The 21,251-nt window shown below is 34.5% G+C and overlaps 1 protein-coding gene across 5 annotated transcripts in view; it reads left to right on the forward strand.

Moving 5' to 3' along the window:
- Positions 1-21,251, forward strand: part of RAP1GDS1 (Rap1 GTPase-GDP dissociation stimulator 1) — a 173,402-nt gene that overhangs the window by 86,524 nt on the left and 65,627 nt on the right. For 3 of the 5 annotated variants that reach the window (XM_077762333.1, XM_077762332.1, XM_077762334.1), the window contains one exon: positions 17,129-17,275. The exons of the other annotated variants lie outside the window; for them this stretch is intronic. In XM_077762333.1, the coding sequence (XP_077618459.1) occupies positions 17,129-17,275 (147 nt within the window). The remainder of the gene's footprint in view (positions 1-17,128; positions 17,276-21,251) is intronic. 5 annotated transcript variants of the gene reach the window in all.

Consider the following 21,251-nt stretch of genomic DNA (forward strand, 5'->3'; position numbering starts at 1 on the left):
TCTCTAGTCACAGTCTTTATTTTAAAATCTAGTTTGTCTCTGATATAAGTATGGTTACTCCAGCTTTCTTTTGATGACCATTAGTGTGATAGATGGTTCTTCATCCCTGACTTTCAGTTTGCAGATGTCTTTAGGTCTAAAGTGAGTCTGTTGCAAGCAGCATATAGATGGGTCTTATTTTTTTATCCATTCTGATGTCGTCTTTTTATTGGAGTGTTTAGTCCATTAACATTTAGAGTACGTACTGAAACATATGAACTTAGTGTCATTATGTTGCCCCTGGAGTTGTTTCTGGTGGTGTTCTCTGGTCCTTTCCAGTCTTGCTGCTTTTGGTCTTTTTTCTTTTGTTTTGTCTTTTCTCCACTCAAAGGGTCCCCCTTAAAATTTCTTGCAGGGCTGATTTATTGGTCATGAACTCCTTTAATTTTGTTTGTTTGGGAAACACTTTCTTCTTCTATTTTGAATTACAGCCCTTCTGGATGAAGAATTCTGGCTGCATATTTTTCTGATTCAGCACATTGAATATATCTTGCCACTCCTTTCTGGCCTGCCAAATTTCTGTGGATAGGTCTGCTGCAAACCTGATTTGTCTTCCCTTACAGGTTAAGGACTTTTTTCCTTTGCTGTGTTCATCATTCTTTCCTTGTCTGTGTATTTTGTGAATTTGACTATGATATGCCTTGGTGATGGTTGGTTTTTGTTGAAACTGTGGGAGTTCTCTGCTCTTCGTGGATTCTGAAGTTTGTGATGCCCCACAAATTAGGAAAGTTTTCTATTCTCATTTACTCACATAAACCTTCTGCCCCCTTTTCTCTCTCTTCGTTTTCTGAGATTCCTATGATTCAGATGTTATTCTTTTTTAATAAGTCACTGAGTTCTCTAAGTCTTGTATCATCCTCTTTTGCCATTGTTTCCCTCTTTTTTCTGCTTCATTATTCTCCATAATTTTGCCTTCTGTATTACTGATTCACTGCTGTGCTTCCTCCATCCTTGCCATCATAGCCTCCATTTGAGATTGCCTCTTGGTTATAGCATTTTCAGTTTTGTTCTGACTAGATTTTACTTCTTTTCTCAACCCCAGCTAGTATTCCTTTTATTGTGGTTCTAAATTCTACTTCAGACATCTTGCTTATATCTGTGTTGTTAAGCCCCTGGCTGTCATTTTTTCTTGTTCTTTTTTTGGGGTGAATTCCTTCATTTTGTTATTTTGGAGGAAGAAAATGAATTAGTAAAATAACAAAATTTAAAAACAAAACAAAAAAATCAAATAAAGGAAGCTAGGTCCTAGTTGTCTTTTGGTCTGATTGTTGAAAGAAGCTTGATAGAGTAGAGAAGAAAGGAAAAGAAAAGAGATAAAATGGAAAAAAAGGAAAAAATATAAGAGTAAAAAATTACATAAGAATAAAAATGAAAGAAAATGAAATAGATACAAAATTTTTTAAATTAAAAATAAATTTAAAAATTAAAAGGACAAAAACCATGTTTTTCTCTTTCTGTATCCAAGAAAAAGAAAAAAAAAGATAAAGAAAACAAAAACATTTTATTTACTTTTTTTTTAATTTTTATTTATTTCTAGGAGAGAGAGAGAAAGACATCGTGAGCAGAGGAGGGTCAGAGAGAGAGGGAGATACAGACTCTGAAATAGGCTCCAGGCTCTGAGCCGGCAGTCAGCACAGAGCCCGATGCGGGGCTCGAACCCACGAACCGCGAGATCATGACCCAAGCGAAAGTCGGATGCTTAACCAAGCCACCCAGGCGCCCCCAAAAAACAAAAACATTTTAAATAAAAGCAGAAACAAAAAAAAAAATGAATAAATGAGCCAGCAAACAGAATGAAACTCGAATAAAATTGCATTCAGTATCCCCTAGAACTGAAACTATGAAGCCTTCTATAGTCTGTACACTAAGCAGGCGGAGGGACTTGTGCTGGTTTTTTAGGGAATGAGCTTGGAGGGCACAGTATGGCTGGATGTGATGTAATGGCTCACTTCTCCACTAGGTGACGCTTCTTAGTTGACTGGCTTGGATCAGTTAGGCACCAATGCATGGGAGAGGTTGAAATGGCTTCACTCAGCTCTATAATCTCTGGCACAGGAACTTTGCTTTCTCACTTACCCACAGTGAAGCACCTCTCCTTTGTCTCAGGTCTCTGTCCACTCTCACCTGTACCTTGTCCATGTCCAAGTTGTCTGCCTGCCAGGTGGCACCTTCCTCCAGCGTTTTGTCTCAGATGGGATTGTGTTTCAAAAGGACACACTTCAGAAACCCCTGTGGCTTGGAACCATGCCAACTCTCTGGTGGATAGTCTCACTGAGCAATGGTGGGGTGCCAGCTTGCCCCAGAAGACAAACATTCATGTGATTGTGCAGCACAGAGGTTCAGAGATTGTAGCAAATCACAACACAAGGCTGGCACCAGATATCACGGCACTCTGATGTCTTTGTCCCAATACTAGCAAACATGGCTGTTGTCCAGAGTCCACTGGGACCTTTACCTGTGGGGAGACCATATAGCCTCTACCAAATGCTCCAAGCAAGGGAACCACTTTTCCCTGTGTTGCACAAGGACCCCCTCAGACTCTGCTGCCCAGCTTCCTTACTGGAGCACCACCAGGCACTGAGCCCCAATACTTCAGACTCTGTGCCTCACTGTTTATAGAATGCTGTTTGTATTGAAACCCTCTCCTTCCTTTCCATCAGTGGTTTTGGGGAACAGATTTTTTGTTCAGTCCCCTGCTAGTATTTTTACTCTTTTCTTCTCTCCAGCTAGTTTCAGGGAAATGTTTTTCCTGCACTCTCCCAATGCACCGCACTCTCCCCCTTTCTCTGTCCTCTTTCCACAAAAACATTTCCCTACCCTCCATGGCTTTTCTCTCTGCAGTTCACCTCTCCGCACTGCATAGCTGCCAGGTTCTATGGCTCAATTTATGCAGATTGTTTGTTAATCCTGAGATCATTTTCATAGGTGTACAAAATGGTTTGGTGTTGATCTAGTTGTGTTTCAGGGATGAGACCATGCTGCTCCACCATCTTCTTTCCTCCAACTTAATTGATGTTTTAGGCTGCAAAACCATGGTAATGTGTCAAATAAACAGCAAAAAAAGCTCTTCAGTGACCTGAAAAACCTTAAAATAAACAGTGATAAGAAGATGAAAGAACAGCAACTGGTTCTTTCAGTTGGACAGCTTGTCACTTGAGTGAATACCAGATGATGGTTGCTTTTTTCCCTCTTTGTTCCACATAATATAGGCCAGTTCATAAGTATTTAATAAATGTCATTTGTATCACCTAACCTTTATTAAATCATGTCAGAATATATAGTGCTTTATGATAAAGAAAAGATAGAAATGGAGATAGGCCAAGTCTGTTTTTTCCAGAATGTATATTTCAGGAAGCCATAACTGAATGAAAATCATAGGTAATTTTTTTTAAAAATGATTTGATGTTAAAATTGATTGACTGACAGCCAAGCCCCCAGGTGAAAATATTTAATGATTTCTGAGTGTAGGATCAGTGCTGCTATTCTTGCATGAAGACCTGGTTGCCTTTTTCCTCTTCACATTTCTGAATTGTTATGACATAATTTCTGTCATTTCTAGAATTTTTTCTTATCTACCCTTATTTCTTTTAACCCTGATTTTTTTTCTCATTTTGTGATTTGGATGAATATTTATTATAAAATTAATTAGAAAAGTTGCACATTAAAAGCAATTTTGTAGAATAGGGCTGATGCTTTTCTGTAGTGGCCTAAGTGATTTTGGAGGAAAAACCCTGTCCTTTGTTATGAAGCAGCTAAAGTTTCGCTTTGATTTGATGTGCATTTAAAGTGCCTCTTAAATGCTCAAGAATACTTACATTTTTTTCTTTTAAGATTTTCAATTTTTACAATATTTGAAACTTTTTTTCATTCACTTATCTTGAGAGAGAAAGAGTGCACACATGTACAACCCGTGGGAGGAGGAGAGAGCGAGAGAAAGACAGAGACAGAGAGAGAGAGAGAGAATCCCAAGCAGGATCCACAATGTCAGCACAGGGCCCAACATGGAGCTCGATCCCACAAACTGTGAGACCTGAGCTGAAATCAAGAGTCAGACCTTCAAACGACTGAGCCACACATGTGCCCTAGTATTTGAAAACTTCTTAAATAAAATTTTCAGTGGTATATCACATTCTTCTTTTAAATATAATAGTGCTCAATAATGAGCACTCAAATACCTACTGTACAATTCAGCTATTCCATTCCTAAGTATTTACCCAAGTACTTGTAAGTCAGTATTCAGTGCAGCTGTATTCACAACATCCTCAAACTAGGAACAACCCAGAGGTCTATCATTATAAATCACTGGATTAAAAAAATAGTGATGTATCCATACAGTGGAATATTCTTTAGCAGTAAAGAGTAAGCCACTTACATACCTGACGCTATGGATGAATCTCCAGATCATTAAGCTGAGCTAAAAGAGTGAGACATAAAATAATATATACTATATGAACATATATGTAATATATTTATATCTAATGCATATATACACACACACACACAATGCAAAACAGTCTGTAGTGACAGAAGACATTCATTGTCTGGGGACGGAGATGGAGCGAGAGATAGTTTGCAAAGAGACACGAGGAATCTTTTGATTGTGATGAAGATCTTGATATGTCGATTGTGTTGCTGGTTTCTAGGGTAAACAACCATCAAAACTCATCAGTTATACATTTTATATCTTTGTAGTTTATTTTACATAAGTTTTCCTCAATAGAATTAATAAGGAAGGGAATCAGAATCTAAACAAAAATGTCCACTTTTTTTTTTTTTTTTTTTTTTTTTTTTCTTTTTTTAATTATATTAATTTCTCTTGNTAATCAACCTATTGCCTGTTGAAGGACATTTAGGTTGTTTCTAGTTTCTTGCTATTACTAATAGTATAACTGAAAAAAGTTTTGCATGTCTTTTTGTATTTTGGCGAGTACAACTTTGTGGTAAATTCCTAGAGGTAGGTTTGCAAAAATAACTTTTTAATTTTTTAAAAAAATTTTCCCTTTTTTTTTTTTTTTTTTTTTTTTTACTTTTTATACATATAATAAATGCCCCTGGGCTCGAAAGACATTCTGGAAAACATGGCCATAGATCTTTCTCCGATCCTTCCATGTAAACTAATTTCCTTATTTGTGCTTCCATTACATTCTGAAAACTTAATTGTGTTTACTGTTTAAATATTTTCCTTCATACTTTTCTCTCTTTAACTGTGAAGTAGTTATTTTTGTATTCTTAAAACCTAGCTCAAATTTATGAAGAATCATAGTACCCGCCCCCAATAGTTTGATAAATAAAGACAGGAAAAGGAATGCTAATTTTGTCAGAGGTTTTGAAATACCTTGATCAAAATGATTATGCAGTACATGTCATTGATCAGTATTTTAAGGAACTGTTACTCCTATTCAGTAGGGATTAGCTTAGATTACAGGTGAGCTAGAGAAGACACTTTAATTTTACTGTATAAAACTACTCATTATGAATTCATAATTTATAGATCTCAGGTAATTATACTTATGTTTATGATATTTCTGTGAAATTTTGTATAAATCACCTTTCTCCTTTTTCCTCCATCAGTTCCTCCAGATGTGTATATTCTCTGTGCTTCTGTAACACCCTGTAAAAACTTTATTGAAGCTTTTATTGTTTTTCTACTCTTTCTCTAACTCTTTTGAATATTTTTTCTACCCTATTGTCTTCCTCCTGGGAATAGAAACTCCTTGAAAGCAGCACCTTCTTATATTTCTGTTTGTGCCTGGCACAAAGGCTAAGTTAACATTTAATAAGCACCTATTCTATAATGGAATGGGCCAACCAGTTATCAGTTTTTATTTTGTAAGTATTGAAGGCCTGTTTAGGATTGTATGTCTTCTTAACATTGTATTATGTCCCAGTTTATCACTGGTAATACTGCTTTTTCTCTGTCTACTACGTCTGACCATATCGACACAGATTTCCTTTGATTAGTGTTTGCATATTATATCTTTTGCCATACCTTCGTTTTTAATTTGAATGCCCTTATATTTAAAGTGGGCTATTTACACATAGCATAATTGGTCTTGCTTTTTTATCCAGCCCATCCCTACCTTTCATGTAGCAGATTTAGAACGTATGTATTTAAAGTGACTTTCTGTGGTTCGCTTTACTTGACATCTTGGTAGTTGTTTTCTGGTTTTTCTGAACTCTTCTTTACTCCCTTTTCCATCTTTTTCTGATTTCTTTTGGAAAAATGGGGTAAGCTTTATTTTTCCTGTGTATTCCCATTATTGGCTTGTTACTTATACCTTTTTAAAATTTTTTTGTGGTTCCCCTTGGTTTGCAATATAGATCTTTAACTTATCACAGTTCACCTTCAAATATATTACGTCATATATAGTTTAATGACCTTACAGCTGTGTACTACTAATTTTTCCTTCCCATTCTTTGCCCTGTTATTGTCATATATTTTGGTTTTACATAGGTTAGAACCCCACAATATATTGTTGTTGTGTTTTTACTTGAGACAGTTAATTATCTTTAAAAATAAGAGGACATTTTTTAAACATTTACTTTTATTTTTGTTATTTTCATTCTTCTTCATTTCCTTCAGTAGATCCATATTTTTGTTTAGTATTGTACACCTTTTGCCTGAAACACTTTGTGAACATTTTTATGCATAAGAGATTTGCTGTCAGTGAATTCTCTCCACTTTTATTTGTTTGAAAAATTTGTTAACTTCACCTTAACCATTGAAAGATATTTTCAGTGGCTATAGAATTCTGGGTTGACAGTTTTTGTAAAAAGTATTTTGAAGTATCATTTCAGTATTTTATGGATGTTATTCTTTTGTATCCTAAGTTGAATAGTTTAGATGAGTAGTCTACTGCTTTGTTTTGTTTTTTAATTTTTGCTATTCCAAAATTAATTGTTTTTCTTCCCCACTCAGCCCCCCACCCCCACCTGGCTGCCTTCAAGAGATTCTCTCTTTTTTTTGTCTTTTTCCAGCAGCTTGGCTCATTGGTATGTATTTTTATTGTTTGCTTTTTTGGGGTTCCCTAAGTCTCAGATTTGTGGCAGGATATATTTCAGTATTTTTGGAAAACTCTCAGCCATTAACTCTTTAAATATTTTTCTACCCTATTCTTTATTTCTTATTTGGGATTCTAATTATACTTATTCTAATTAGACTGATTGTTATTTTCTTTCAGCTCTTAGGTGCTGAGTTTTCTCCTCACTCTTTTTGTCTCCTTATGCTTTAGGGTTTTTTTGTTTTGTTTTGTTTTTATGTTTTATCTACTTCTGAGACAGACAGAGAGAGAGAGACAGCATGAGCAGGGGAGGGTCAGAGAAAGAGGGAGATACAGAATCTGAAACAGGCTTCAGGCTCTGAGATAGCTGTCAGCACAGAGCCCAACACGGGGCTCGAACCCACGAACTGTGAGATCATGAGTCAAAGTTGGACGCTCAACTGACTGAGCCACCCAGGTGCCCGTCAGTATGCTTTAGTGTTTTATAATTTCTCTTGATCTACAACTACTGAGTCTCTTCGGTTTTGCTGAGTTTACCGTTAAGCCTCTTGAAATAATTCTTCATCTTTAATATTGTGTGTTTCATTTCTAGCATATCCATTTAATTCTTTGTAGTTTTCGTCTCTCTGCAGAATTCTATATTCATGGGTATTATTTACCTTTTCCACTAGATTCTTAGTATATTAATCATAGTTATTTTAAAGCTCTGTCCAGTATTTCTAACATCTAGGTCACTCTGAGTCTCATTCCAGTGATTGGTTTATCTTTTAATAATGGATTATTCTTTTCTCTCTTTTTTAATACATCTCTTAATTTTTTATTGAGTGCTGGGCACTATTTGTAGAAAAACAGTAGAGACTGAAATTAACAGTATTTAATCGCTGGGCGGAAGCACACTCCCTTTTATTTCAGGCAGTTGGTACAGAGTAGAGGTCCAGCCAATCTACTCAGAAGTTGCTTGGATTCACATTTTACTGTTGCTAACTTTACTTGAGTGCAGTAGTCTTCAAACTCTCTTAGTAGTGGGCTCTTCTTACCTTGTGCTTAGAAAAGGGGTGCTTACTGTTCTTGCTTTCTCTTTAGCCTTTATTCATCTATGCATGCGTAAAGGTGGTATGTGTGTACCACATGTGGTATGCATGTGCCACAGAGGGATTCCCTGCATATTCCTCTTCCTCTTCCAACAGTAGACTGTGGTTGACAAGCACAATGCAGAGCCTCCATCATTGTTAATAACAGTCCCCCAGGTAAAAACCCATTTCTAAACATTTGGATGCTAAGTGGGAAAAAAAAAAAAATCAAGGACAGTCAATTAAGTAATAAGGAAATAACTAATTTTCCATTGGTTGTGCCCATATCACAGTTTATTACATGTATACTGACTGTTGATTAATGAAAATCCTATATTAATTATACTGGAGATACATTACTGTTAGTGATCTGAATACCATAATTTCTGTGAGATGTATAAAATCTGAATATATAGTAAAGGCTTACTTAAATCTTAAGTATCAAATCCTTTTTTTTTCCTTTTCAATATGAAGCTTGAATATCCTATGTTGTTTATGTGGAGGAGTCTAATAGTTGCCTAGGAATGCTATTACAAAGTCCTACAAACTGGGTGGCTTAAGACAACACAAATCTATTGTTTTATAGTTGTGGAGTCTAGAAGTCCAAAGTCAGAGTGAGCAGGGTTGTGTTCCTCTGAAGTCTGTAGGCGAAGAGGACTTTTTTGCCTTTCCTTGCTTCTGGTGTCCTCCAGAGTTCCTTGGCTTCTGGGAGTAAACTGCAATCTCTTCCTCTCTCTTTACGTGGTTGTCTTCTCCCTCTGTGCTTTTAAATTTTCACATTGGCATTTTCCTCTCTGCATCTGTCTCCTCTTAAGAGGATACCAGCCATATTGCATTAAGGACCCACCCTGCTGTAGCATGACCTCATCTTATCTACTCACATCTGCAGTGACCATGATTCCAAACAAAGTCACATTCTGAAGTGCTGGGTGTTAGGACTTCAGCATATATTTTGGGGGAACATAATTTGACCCCATAATAAGCAGGAATAAAGGCTGTGTCTCAAAAGCATACTCCTGTATCAATAACATCATCTCAAGCAAGTAAAGATACCAAACTCTACTGTATTTGAAAGACAAAGAATACATTCATGAGTAAATCTCTGTGTCATGAATTTATTGTAACTTTTTAGGAAGAATTTTGATAGCTGATTCCTTTCAATTCAAGTAAATTTGAAAACAGCAACGGACTTTTTAAAATTCACATTTAATGAAAATATTTATAAACTGTGTCCCATTTGCTGCTTATCTGGAGCCCTGTTTACATAGAACTCTGCTGAAATTAGGCAATTCAGTCCTTTCCTTAACTCAGTAATGGGATAGTTTGGGGATTTTCAGTAATATTGTTCACTTAGCTTTCTAGGACATATCAATTTTATAACACATGTGGCTGGCATTCACTGAGAACTAATGGGCTCTTTGAAGTTTAAAATCTAGTCTCTAGTTATAGTTTGGTATCGACTAAAGAGATTCAGAGTAGTATTTGTGTCCCAACATTTAAGAGTCTAATTTATGTTGCCTGCTGTTTTGAAATCCTTGTGCAGGATATACTTACATGTGTTCAGATTCTGTCATAATAAAATATTTTTTCGTAGCAGTTAAAAAGTGGCTTAGCAATGGAGTTTGAACAAAAAGCAGTGATGGACTTCATTAAAATCAATTTTATCATGGCACTTTGTAATGCTATTGCTTTTTGCAAACTAACACTAGTAAGTACTTCAGTTATGATTGTTTGACTTAAAGCATCTACTCTGAATCAGCTTTGAGTTCACTGAGAAAGAGTACTTCAAAAATTATTATTTTTAGACAGTGTAATTTTTCAGAACTCAGCAGGAAAGAAAACCAGGTCTCAGCTTTCCAGCTTAGCTTGTAAAAAGAATGTTTGATTTATTTACCATATATCTTTTATAGTTTCTATTAATAGTTACTTGGGGAAAACAAAAATAAGTACCTGATACAATGATTAATGATTGGAAAGTTAAAATAACAAGATTTGAGCGGTTTTAATGTGTTAAAAACCAAAACCAAACACAGCACACACTAAGTACTTCCTGTGTGCACAGCACAGGCAGAGTAGAAATAGAAGTTGAAATAGAAATGAAGAAGAGAGTGTCAGAGCTAAAAAGAAGCTCAGCATCCTCTTTCCTGTGTCCCCTCTTCCAGAGCAGAAGACACATCTATAGAGGTGAAGAGGCTTTCTTATGGTCAAATTTAGCAAAACTTACAACCTGGAAACCTTATTATAGTTACTTTGTAAGTCATTACTACTTCAGTGATAATACAGTGTTTCTAATATTAAAAACTTCTACCTTGCAGAATTGAAACTCTTAAGTTAGCATTTCAACTTTTAGGTAACAAACTGATTCCCCCTCCCAACAATCAGGACTAGTCCTAGGTTTTCATTGTTAAATGTTCTTTGCATTCACCTCCTCAGAGACCCTAGCTTCTGACACATGTACAGTTTTGTTTACTTGAAGAGTAAAAGTTTTACCTTCTATTGTAATATACTTTTTTAAATTACAACAGGAGAGCCTAAAAGCGTTTGGAAAAGAATGCATATACTCGTACATCTAATACTGCAGAAGGTGAAAAAATGAGGAAGATTGTGTTAGATGTCTTCTCTGTGGAGCAGAGAGTGGTTAAGAATGCAGATGTTGAGAAACGGAGGGGCTTTAGAAAGTTGTGACTGGGTGGGTTATCTAATACTGGAGAGGGTGGGAAAGTGAGGAAGATTGTGTTAGACGTTTTCTCTGTGGAGCAGAGAGTGTGATTTCTGTTAAGAATGCAGATGTTGAGAAAGGTAGGAGCTTTAGAAAGTTGTGACTGGGTGGGTCATCATGGGTGACATGACAGGGACATGTGAAGAAATACTGCAGCACAGTTTAAGATTTTGCCCATGCTTATGAGGCTTATAACTTTTGAAGTTTAAGAAAAGATTGTGTAACTTGTCCATTCTTTGTTGTGTTTCTAAATATTGTTATTAAAAGCACATTCTCTAGGAATTTTAGAAATTTTTCACTCTCAAAATGGATCTCATTGAATGGATTAGTGATTGTGAGTTTTGATATAGATGTGAAAATTGGTGTTATTGTACTGTGCCTCTTAAACCTTTAACCAATTATATGTGAAATAGATTTTGTCTATCAACTGCCCTCTGTTTAATGTACATTTTGGATAGCTGTTGTAGTGTACAGATTAGTCTTAATATTTGATAAGTTCATGGATAGTCTAAAAAGATTTTTGGTGGGAAAGATACCAAAGAACTTTTCAAAAATATATCTCCAAAAATCGATTCTTAATTGATAATAGACAGTACTATTGTCTTAATGAAATGAATGGCAAAAAGTATTTCAGTATGCCTTTTTTGTGTGTTAAATGAATAAACAATGAATTAGAATTCAGATTTCCCAAGTTTTAGGTCAGAATGCTGATATTTAATCATCATAATCTCTCTTTTTTTTTTTTTAACAAATAGTTTATTGTCAAATTAGTTTCCACATAACACTCAGTGCTCATCCCNTCATCAATGATATTGGCCTATAGTTCTCTTTTTTTGCTTCATCATAATCTCTTTAAGCGAAGTCCAAGAAGGAAAAAAGGTAAAAGAAATAAGGTTTATAATTTGTCTTCTTAATTCACTTATGATAGTAGTATCTCTAAAGTACATTTACAGTATGTCATTTGTATTTATCAGCTCGTTGCCTTAGTTTCTGTTTTTGCCATCAGTAACCCTAAGAAGCCTTTATAGTTTTATACTCTATGCCATTTTAAGCTACACCAAACACTCTAGCACTTACTGTAGTGTGTGTGTGCAGCCTGTGAAACAGCCAGCATCATTAATTAATGCTTGCAGAGACTTACGCAGGCTGCTTTTATAAAAGACAGAAAAAGGGAGAGTACACAAATCCATGACACTTTAGAATGTTAAAGGTAAGCTTTTTATTTGTCAAAAGTTCTTTGAAAGGATAAGATATAATTTATTTAACAGTATCTCCATACACATATCCTTTCTCATGTTCCTCAGTATGAATTTTTAACAAAGTTTAGATGAAAGCATATTAGTATGATCAGCTCCTGTTTGTTTCTCTCATGTCGTCATCTTCTGAGGTGTGTATCATAGTTGTTACCACAGTAACCATTCCTGATGTCACAAAGGATTATGACTCCTGGTAGGAAGTAAGTTTGAGCAGGTGGATGCATAAGGAACCAAGATCCTATAGTTATACAAATAATTAGAGAGGGTGGGAGGAAACTAATTTTAATTATGTAAGCATAATTTTTTAAATCGATTTTTAAATTTGTATTTTATACTGAGAATTTCTGAGAAGAAATATGAAAAAGGTGATGTTTAAATCACAAAAGTGAAAGAACATGAAAATCATAGACTTTTGAATTGTAAAAATAATATTGTAAACTAATAAATTGTAAATTAATAATATTGTAAAATAAACTAAAAAATTTATTTCAGATAAAACTAGCTATTGCAGATTCTAGGCTTTTTTTTTTTTTTTTCAATCCAGCATCAGGCTGCCTCCCTGATTTTTTTGTCTTTAGTCTTTTCAAAGATTTAAGCCTTCTCTCTCCTCTTTTGGAAATCTGGTAATGATAGAAATGGTAAAAACAATGTATTTGCTGATGTTATTACAAGGCTTTTCTATAACGCATGAATATAAAAAAAAGTTCCAGAATTATGCCTGTCTCATCATATTTTACATGATAGGCACTTTCTATTAGCTACCTGGCTATCTTTTCAGTTTTTCCTTTCAAATTCTAACGTCTGTGTATCTCTGCATTTATCTGTTTCTTTCCCTCCTTTCCTCCTTAACTTGAATTGTTGTGGGGTTTTATTTTTCATGTACATGCTGTATACACTTGATACTAAATTGTCTTTTGAATGTACAGAAAAGTAGACTGTCAGAAAAGACTTGCTTTTTTATATTCTTGAATAGGTTCAACCTTACCTATCAGATTGCCTAAACTTTAGTCAGTAGTACCCATCCCTCAACCCCCAAATCAAATAATACCCAAGTAGTAGTGGAGGGGTGAAGCCATAGGAGCTCACACACTGAGAGGAGTATACACTGGCTCTGCAAATTATGTTTCCAATTATGTTGTCAGTATGAAGAACCTGGAACATGTGTAAATTCTATGAACCAGTACCATCTATGGATTATTAATGATAGCCCAAACCTAGGAACAACCCAAGTAACACTCATCAAAAGAAATGGCAAATAATTGTGATATTTTCATACAATGCATATTATACAGCAAGGAAGCAAATAACAAAATGGATGAATTTCACAAACATAATGTTGAGTGTAAGAAAGTAGGCACAACATGATTCCATTCAAGTGAAGTTCAAGAAACAACCAGATCTAAACTATTCCATAACCCTATTGTGCTGCTTAAAACAAAAGCAAGTAAATTATTTTCATTCTCATTCTCTTTCTTTCTGATACACATACCCATACACACTTACTCATTCACATCCTCAAGGTGAATGATAATTTCCAAAATGTAGGCAAAGGCCCCACTTTTTAGTAAATGCCAAAGTGTCTATCTACTGTGTACTGAGCATTTGTTGCCCACAAGGGATGGAGAGCCTACTTGGGGAAATACAAGTCAATCTGAAATTAGGATAAACTGTAGCACATCACAATGATTGTATTCAGTAGTTGTTTTTAGGTTCTTTCCTCAGCCTTAGGGTACAATTTGTACCTGATATTGGATTACCAACTTGGTAAGTTTTGGTAACATTTTTTTCTCATTTGTGAAACATAATAACCATGATGTGTAAGTTTTATTGTTTCCTGCTTTTGGCTCCTGAAGAGTAATGGAAGTGCAATGTGTCTTTAGATGTATAGCTCTCCTCTTAACTAGTTTGTAGAAAAATCATACTTGTGCTGGAAACTACTTCCTATGACAAGTCATAATTAAAGAATGTAGCAGGGCCTCTAAAGAGTTGGTGGGCTGCACTTTCATCAGTGTTTAGATACCTTATAATTATGGAAAATTAAGATATAAATTATATTTCTTGAAGTAACAATGCAGGATGCTTCACAAGTTAGAAGTTACTTATTATGAGAAGAGTTAAAAGTCAGCCTACATTCTGGGGATATGAAAGTTTAGGATAAGGGACCTTTTGTAAATTATTTCTAAGTAAACAATAATAACTCATTTTAATGTAACATAGAGCTATAGAGCTACCTTTATTGTGGGAGAACAATTTATATGGATTTGTGCAATGATAGATGATATAATAATTATTTAAATGATTTGTAAGATATCTGTGAAGACATACTCTTTCACTGGTTTTGGTAGAGTAATAGAATTCAGCATTGTCTTTTATTCGTTTATATTCCTTACATCCGTCCCTGGCTAACTTACCTATTTTGGTAAGAGGGAAGGAAGGGAGGGAGGGAGGGAGGGAGGGGAAGGAAGGAACTGCATAAATGTTGCTGTAGTAATGGTTAGTATTTTTTTTAGCTTAGATTTCTATTAGTGTATGTGCTTTGCTTTCCTTCTCAAATTTGGTATAATGTAATTTCTAATATAGAGATTGAGCTTACGTTCTATAACCAACTCTTGATAATACACGGGTAAAGAGGTTTGTTATAAATAATCCAAACTGGGCAGAAAGGGAGGAAAGAAACAAAGGACAGGAGGAAAACACACTGTGGCTCTGAAATACAAATAGGTAGTTTGCTTTCTAATTGTAGTTATGTTCTTATTTACTACATTATTAAATTTGATGAACAAATTTGTTGAATAAATTTGTATTAAAATTTATTACATTATTGAATATTACGAGTATTGAATAGCTAACTGTTGAAAGCCAGCTTAGCTTTTAAAATTCAGCGCAAATAGGCTCCACTAATTTTCTTAGTTTCCTAGAACAGGAAATTAAGGCTTAACTTTAGCAGCTCTCTAAGATTTCTAAGTCCTAAGCATATGTGATTTATATTTTGAAAGCACATACTCAGCAATTTGAATCAAAAACAATTTAAGCTTTGCATTTTAGGCATGGGTTATACTGTATATTCATATTGTTGAAGGTCTGAACATTTAGATTTATAATCATACTGTTCAGTTTTCTCTGACATCATCCCCAAACAAATTGCCCAACAATTGAGATAATTTACATTTATGTTATTGGACACTAAAACTTTGGATATTAGACTTCTAAATGAGCTATGACTAGTGTTCTTGGCTGGCTTATGACTAGTTACCCTGACAACTAAGAATTTTCTGTGGTTTTATTAGCTAATTAGCCTAGTTTCCTGTTCTGCATCTATATAAAAATACAGTAAAGCTAAGTGGACATGGCACAAAACTAAGTGAACAAAAAAATTTTATTTCACTCGAGTTATGGATTTCCTGAAAAATTTTCAAAATTATGAAGCTAGTATTTATGAGGCCCTGCTTTGTAAGGGGTGCTTGTGTGTGTGTGTATGTGTGTGTCTTAAAAAATGATATATATTGTTTCATTGTCTAATACAGTTCAACAATTATAGAGATATGACCTTAGTTTCAGTATTAGGGGAAAATATTTTTCATTTACTAACTGCCTTCATAGCTATAATTCCTTTGTGATCCATTTCTTTTACTGATCCTTTATATTATGCTTCCGTAGCTGCACTCTCCAGTATGGTGGCCACTAGCCAGATTTGGGTATTAAACAATTGTGAAATGTGGCTTGTCTACATTAACATATAACTGTAAATGTAAAGTATACTCCGATTTCAAAGATTTGTCACATAAAAATACAATGTAAAATATTTCACTAATAATTTGTATGATGGTTTATCAGATACTATAAAATTATTATAATTGATTTTACCTGTTTCTTTATATTTTTTAATATGGCTACGAGTAAATTTAAATTACATATTAATGTGGCTCATACTTAGGCTCTCAGATTTCTATTGGACAGCACTGTTCTAGAGTCTCTGTTCTTTTATATGAAGTCAGATTTAGAAAGGCAGATACTCTTTCTTTCATCTCTTTCCATTCCTATGCTCAGGGCTTAGAAAGTGTTTGAAAGCTCTTTATATGTTCCAACAGTTAAATGGCATGTGTTCTATGTAATATATATGTATATATAACAGAAGGTATGTTTGACCACCAGTTTGGCCACTGGTTGTAATGTTGAAGTATATTGGTGTGTTCTAGAATGGAGGGAATAAGGAAAGATGAAACACAAAATAGCAAGAATTGACAATGGGAACATGCTTATAGACTATAGAAATGCCATTAAAAAGATCCTAGTACTAATATTTTTTCAAATTTTTAAATTTTTTATATGTTTTTTATTTATTTCTGAGAGACAGAGAGAGACAGCATGAGCAGGGGAGGTAGAAAGAGAGGGAGACACAGAATCCGAAGACAAGCTCCAGGCTCTGAGCTAGCTGTCAGCACAGAGCCTGACACGGGGCTCGAACCCACAAACTGTGAGATCATGACCTCAGCCAAAGTTGGATGCTTAACCGACTGAGCCACCCAGGCGCCCCCCAACACTAATATTTAGGAATTACATTTTGTGATCTAGAATTATTCTGTGTCTCAGATGGTTTTCTTTGATAATAACTAACTTTTAAAAACACTGATAGAAAGATATATTTAGTGATTTCCAAGCTGAGAAAAAAAATGTCTACAAAATATTAGGTCCTGTGTTTTCTCTTACACAAAATTGTCAGTTGTGAAAGAGGAGGTGAAAATTTTCACATGTGATAGTCATACACTCCTAGGACAAAAAGAAGTTCTTTAAGCTTCTATAGGATGCCAGTGAGAATAATCTTTTTTCTCTGAAAAAGTGGTTGTCTCTTTTCCCCATCCCACCCCCATTTCCATGTTTACTTGTTTTGTTTTGTTTTTTTCAAAAAGACATAGTTAATGCCCTGCTTAGGTTTATTTTCTACTTACTCACTAAATAAGGATTAACACTGTTATGTTTTATATTTGAAATTATAAGGTACATTTCTTTTTTCTTTTATTTTTAATTTAACTCTTTGTTTTACAGATGAGGGCAGAAGTGCAGTTGACCAAGCAGGTGGTGCACAGATTGTAATTGACCATTTAAGGTCACTGTGCAGTATAACAGATCCCGCCAATGAGAAGCTCTTGACTGTCTTTTGTGGCATGCTGATGAACTATAGCAATGAGAATGGTAAACAAAATTGAAAACTTGCTTTATCTCTGGGGGAAAATTAAAAATCAAACTGTAGTACAAACCAAAAATATTTAGAAAAATGATGAACTAAGAATTCATAACTGGCACATAAAATTAATAACTAGCCAACATTAAATCAGTGTTTCAAAAATATAGAATGGTCTAATTTATTAAATGGGATGGGTTTTTGAAGGGTTACCCATGTTAATTAATACTAAAAACAAAACAACATAATGGTATGGTTTAAGATTTCTCACTATGCACATTTTAAAAATAAACAATATTGAAATAGCTTCACATTTATTACTTTATATTAATGCCGGGAGTAGCTTTAAAACACAAATACTGTCTATGTAAATAAAATTATATATCTAGATACTAGATTTACTTGTAAGAATAGAAAAAAATTTTAAGTTTTTAATGTTTATTATTTTTGAGAGAGACAGTGTGCGAGTAGGGAGGGACAGAGAGAGGAGGAGACAGAGAATCCGAGGCCCAGGGACAGAGCTCACCATGGGCCTCGAAGTCACAAACTGTGAGATCATGACTGGAACCAAAATCAAGAGTTAGACACCTTACCAATGGAGCCACCGAGGTACCCCAGAATAAATCTTTGAATAAAATTTGGCCTTAGAAAAATAAAGTTCAGAGCAATTGCAGTTTCTGCTTTCAGAAATTTAATAAATGCTTGTCAATAGAAGTTTCTTTTCACTATAAAACGTTCTTAGAACCTAGCAACAAATGACATGTCAAAATATTCAGATAACCCATACGGTTATTAACTAAATGAGCATAAAACCAGAGATATGAAAGCTTCACTATACTTTTGAACGTCACAAAAAGTGATTCATCTTCTATAAGTTAATGGCATGGATCAAACACTCAGAAATTCTGATAGGTTTCTAGACTGTAACACCCGTAAAGTCTTTTTGTGGTTTGTTTTATAATGGCATCTTAAGCTGTAGTCTTTGACAGAGACAGATTTTATATGCATTTGAGCACATTATTCTTTACTTTCATGTGTTCTAGAAACACGTGGACCTTTAGGCATATTTTTCAGTTTTCAGTTTTATTAGTCATGAGTCCAAAGATATTCTGAATAATTTAAAAAAAAAAGATAAAACGTTGATGACAAATTACTGACATTTGGCCTTGATGTTGGTGACAGCCACAAATGGTGGAGACAGTAGCCCTTGTCCTGTTGTATGGGGAGGAGAGTCACTACTGTCCTCTAGCCACTGGTTCCTATAGCAATTTGGCCAAATACTGCCAAATCTTTCATTTGTAGATAGGGTGGGAGGGGACTGAAAATCTATCTTTTCGTGTGATACTTGATTTTTTATGTTGGATTACATGTGCTTTTTGAGCACTGTACAAGCCAGAAGTGTCCTCTGGTCACATCCTGTATAGGGGATACCAGTTTTAAACCTTTGAATTTAAATTTCCAACAACAACAACAATAATAATAAAATAGTTTTTTGTCAAATGGCTGGCCTGTTAAACTCAAGCTAGTAACAAATGGTAGTCTTTCTAGGGTTAACTACCACTATTTTTTTTACCATGTGATGGAATCATTTTTGAAAAGAAAATGAACAGGAGAAACAGAAATGAGGGAATCTAGGTAATCTACACATTGAGGAGCTACTTCCTAAATAATTGAACTTGACCATAATACACATGTGTCTGAATTGCATTAAGAAATCATTGGTCAGTTGTTCATGTTACTTCCTTTCTCTTCAACTTCATTTGGGACATCTTGGACACCCATCTTCATTGGGTGTTCATCTTGGACACCTGAGAAAGTGGGACAAGTACAAAGTAGGAGAATGGTTTACAAAGGTGAATGAAAGAAACTAGTCATAAAGCTATTATAACAGCTTTGGATATAAAGGAATTAGTCTTATGAATTTAAACTCATTGTCCTTTGAGGAAGGTATTGTTCAAAGATCTGTACAAAAACATATCAAATGGCTAAATGGTCTTTAAAAATATCACTAATTCTAATCCAAAGGAGATTGCAATTTCCTTTGAGTCCCTACAGTAAGTAGGATATTACAGTGTGTAGACATGTGTACTGAAAAGGAAATGATTAACAACATGCTGAGTCCACAGTTGAAATGCATAATATATTTGATTTGTAAGAGTAAGCTTTTTTCCAGGTGTGCAAGTCTTCCCCAAAAGTAGATACTTCAGAAAACTTCATTAACTTTTCTCAGAAATTTATTGGAGCAGAAATGTTTTTATACCATTATTCTAAAAGCTACAACTTGAATGCAGCTTTCAAAACTTATTAGATAAAATAGAAGTAAAGTTATCTATAGTATCTTAAGCGGATGCCAAATGTGTAACTATCTTCTTTCCTATGCTTGTGTTTATATTTGTCTCTCATGGGGATCATAGTTTTTGAAGTGATTCTTTTTCTCCATAATACTCTTTAACTGAAATTATATTCTTTTTCATCTTGCATAATTATTGCATCGTTGTTCTGTTGATTACTTTTTCTTCAAAATGCCTGTTTAAAGACTTTCCTATTTATATATTAGGTCTTTTTGGCTAACTTCAGATCTTTTAATATTGTGTACGCCTAGATGAGTCACTGAGAAAAAAATAAAGCTTTCTGAAATTCAGGAGGCTTTTTTTATTAGCCCTGGAAAATGAGTTCTTTTTATGTGTATTTACTATAGAATTTCACTACATAAGCCTCTTCTGGTTTCTGAGTAGAATAGTTGAGTGATAACACCCCCTTGTTATTCTACCAGAAAAATTAACTCTGTCTTTAGAGCCATTAACTTAAGCCTTATTCGTAGTTAGGGAGTTATTACTTTAGCTTCACAGATAAAAAATTTTAACTATAAAGGTAAGAAAGTACTGAAAATGATCACAAAGGCCTACCAATATAGTTTCTTTGATAAGAATATTTTCAAATTGTTAATTAGTCCTAAAGGTGAATTGACAGCAGACTGAGACTTCAAATAATCTTGATTCCTGTCCATCTGGCCGACAACTGGGAGCATATCCAATATTTAAATACATTAAATAGGGAATGAAAAAAAAAATACCACATGCCAGACAGATACAGTATGAAGAAATACCTATGTGGTAAAGGCATTTTTGTGCCCTTTGATAAAGCTGTATAAAATTAAAGGTTCATGAAGTTCTAAAATTTTTTGAACCAGCTCAAGATTATACAGTTTTAAGCTATAAGCTGGATATATTCTTTTGTCTCCCATTTGGTGACACAATTAAAACTTTATTTATTTATTTATTTAATATTTTATTTCTTTCTGAGAGAGAGAGAGACAGCATGAGCAGGGGAGGGTCAGAGAGAGAGGGAGACACAGAATCTGAAGCAGGCTCCAGGCTCTGAGCTACCTGTTAGCACAGAGCCTGATGCAGGGCTCGAACCCACAAATGGTGAGCTCATGACCCAAGCCGAAGCTGGATGCTCAACCAACTGAGCCACCTAGGCGCCTCACAATTAAAACGTTTGTACCCAGACTGCTAAGTGTGGAATATCTGAATAGAAAAAATTATGATTGCTTAGCCAGAAAAGTTGTATCCATAATATTATATAAATAAAATCATGTTTACATAAAATAAGACAAATGTTTTGTTTAGGAAAAATAATTCACAATTTATCCTTTTGGGAGAAATCATACTTGTTTTTCACATGGCAGAAAAGCACTCTTCAATTGAGTGGCCCTCTAAAATAATCTGAGTATCTGACAGTTGTGGTTATAGTAAAAGCATGTTGACAATTTGATATTCAATTTGAGGAAATGTGCTGAGCTTACTGTATTTTCTTCATCTAGTTATTATTCTATAAATAAGAAACCTAAGCCTATTATTATAGGTACTTTTTTATCTCCTTAGTTTCTTGGATATCTTTTTTCTAGCTTTGTTTACCGAATGCCAAGGCATTGCAGTGAAGACTAAAAATTTTGTTCAGATCTATTTTCAAATATAACACCAT

This window comes from Crocuta crocuta, unplaced genomic scaffold (genome assembly GCF_008692635.1).
Source record: "Crocuta crocuta isolate KB4526 unplaced genomic scaffold, BGI_CrCroc_1.0 scaffold83, whole genome shotgun sequence".
Lineage (NCBI taxonomy): Eukaryota > Metazoa > Chordata > Mammalia > Carnivora > Hyaenidae > Crocuta > Crocuta crocuta.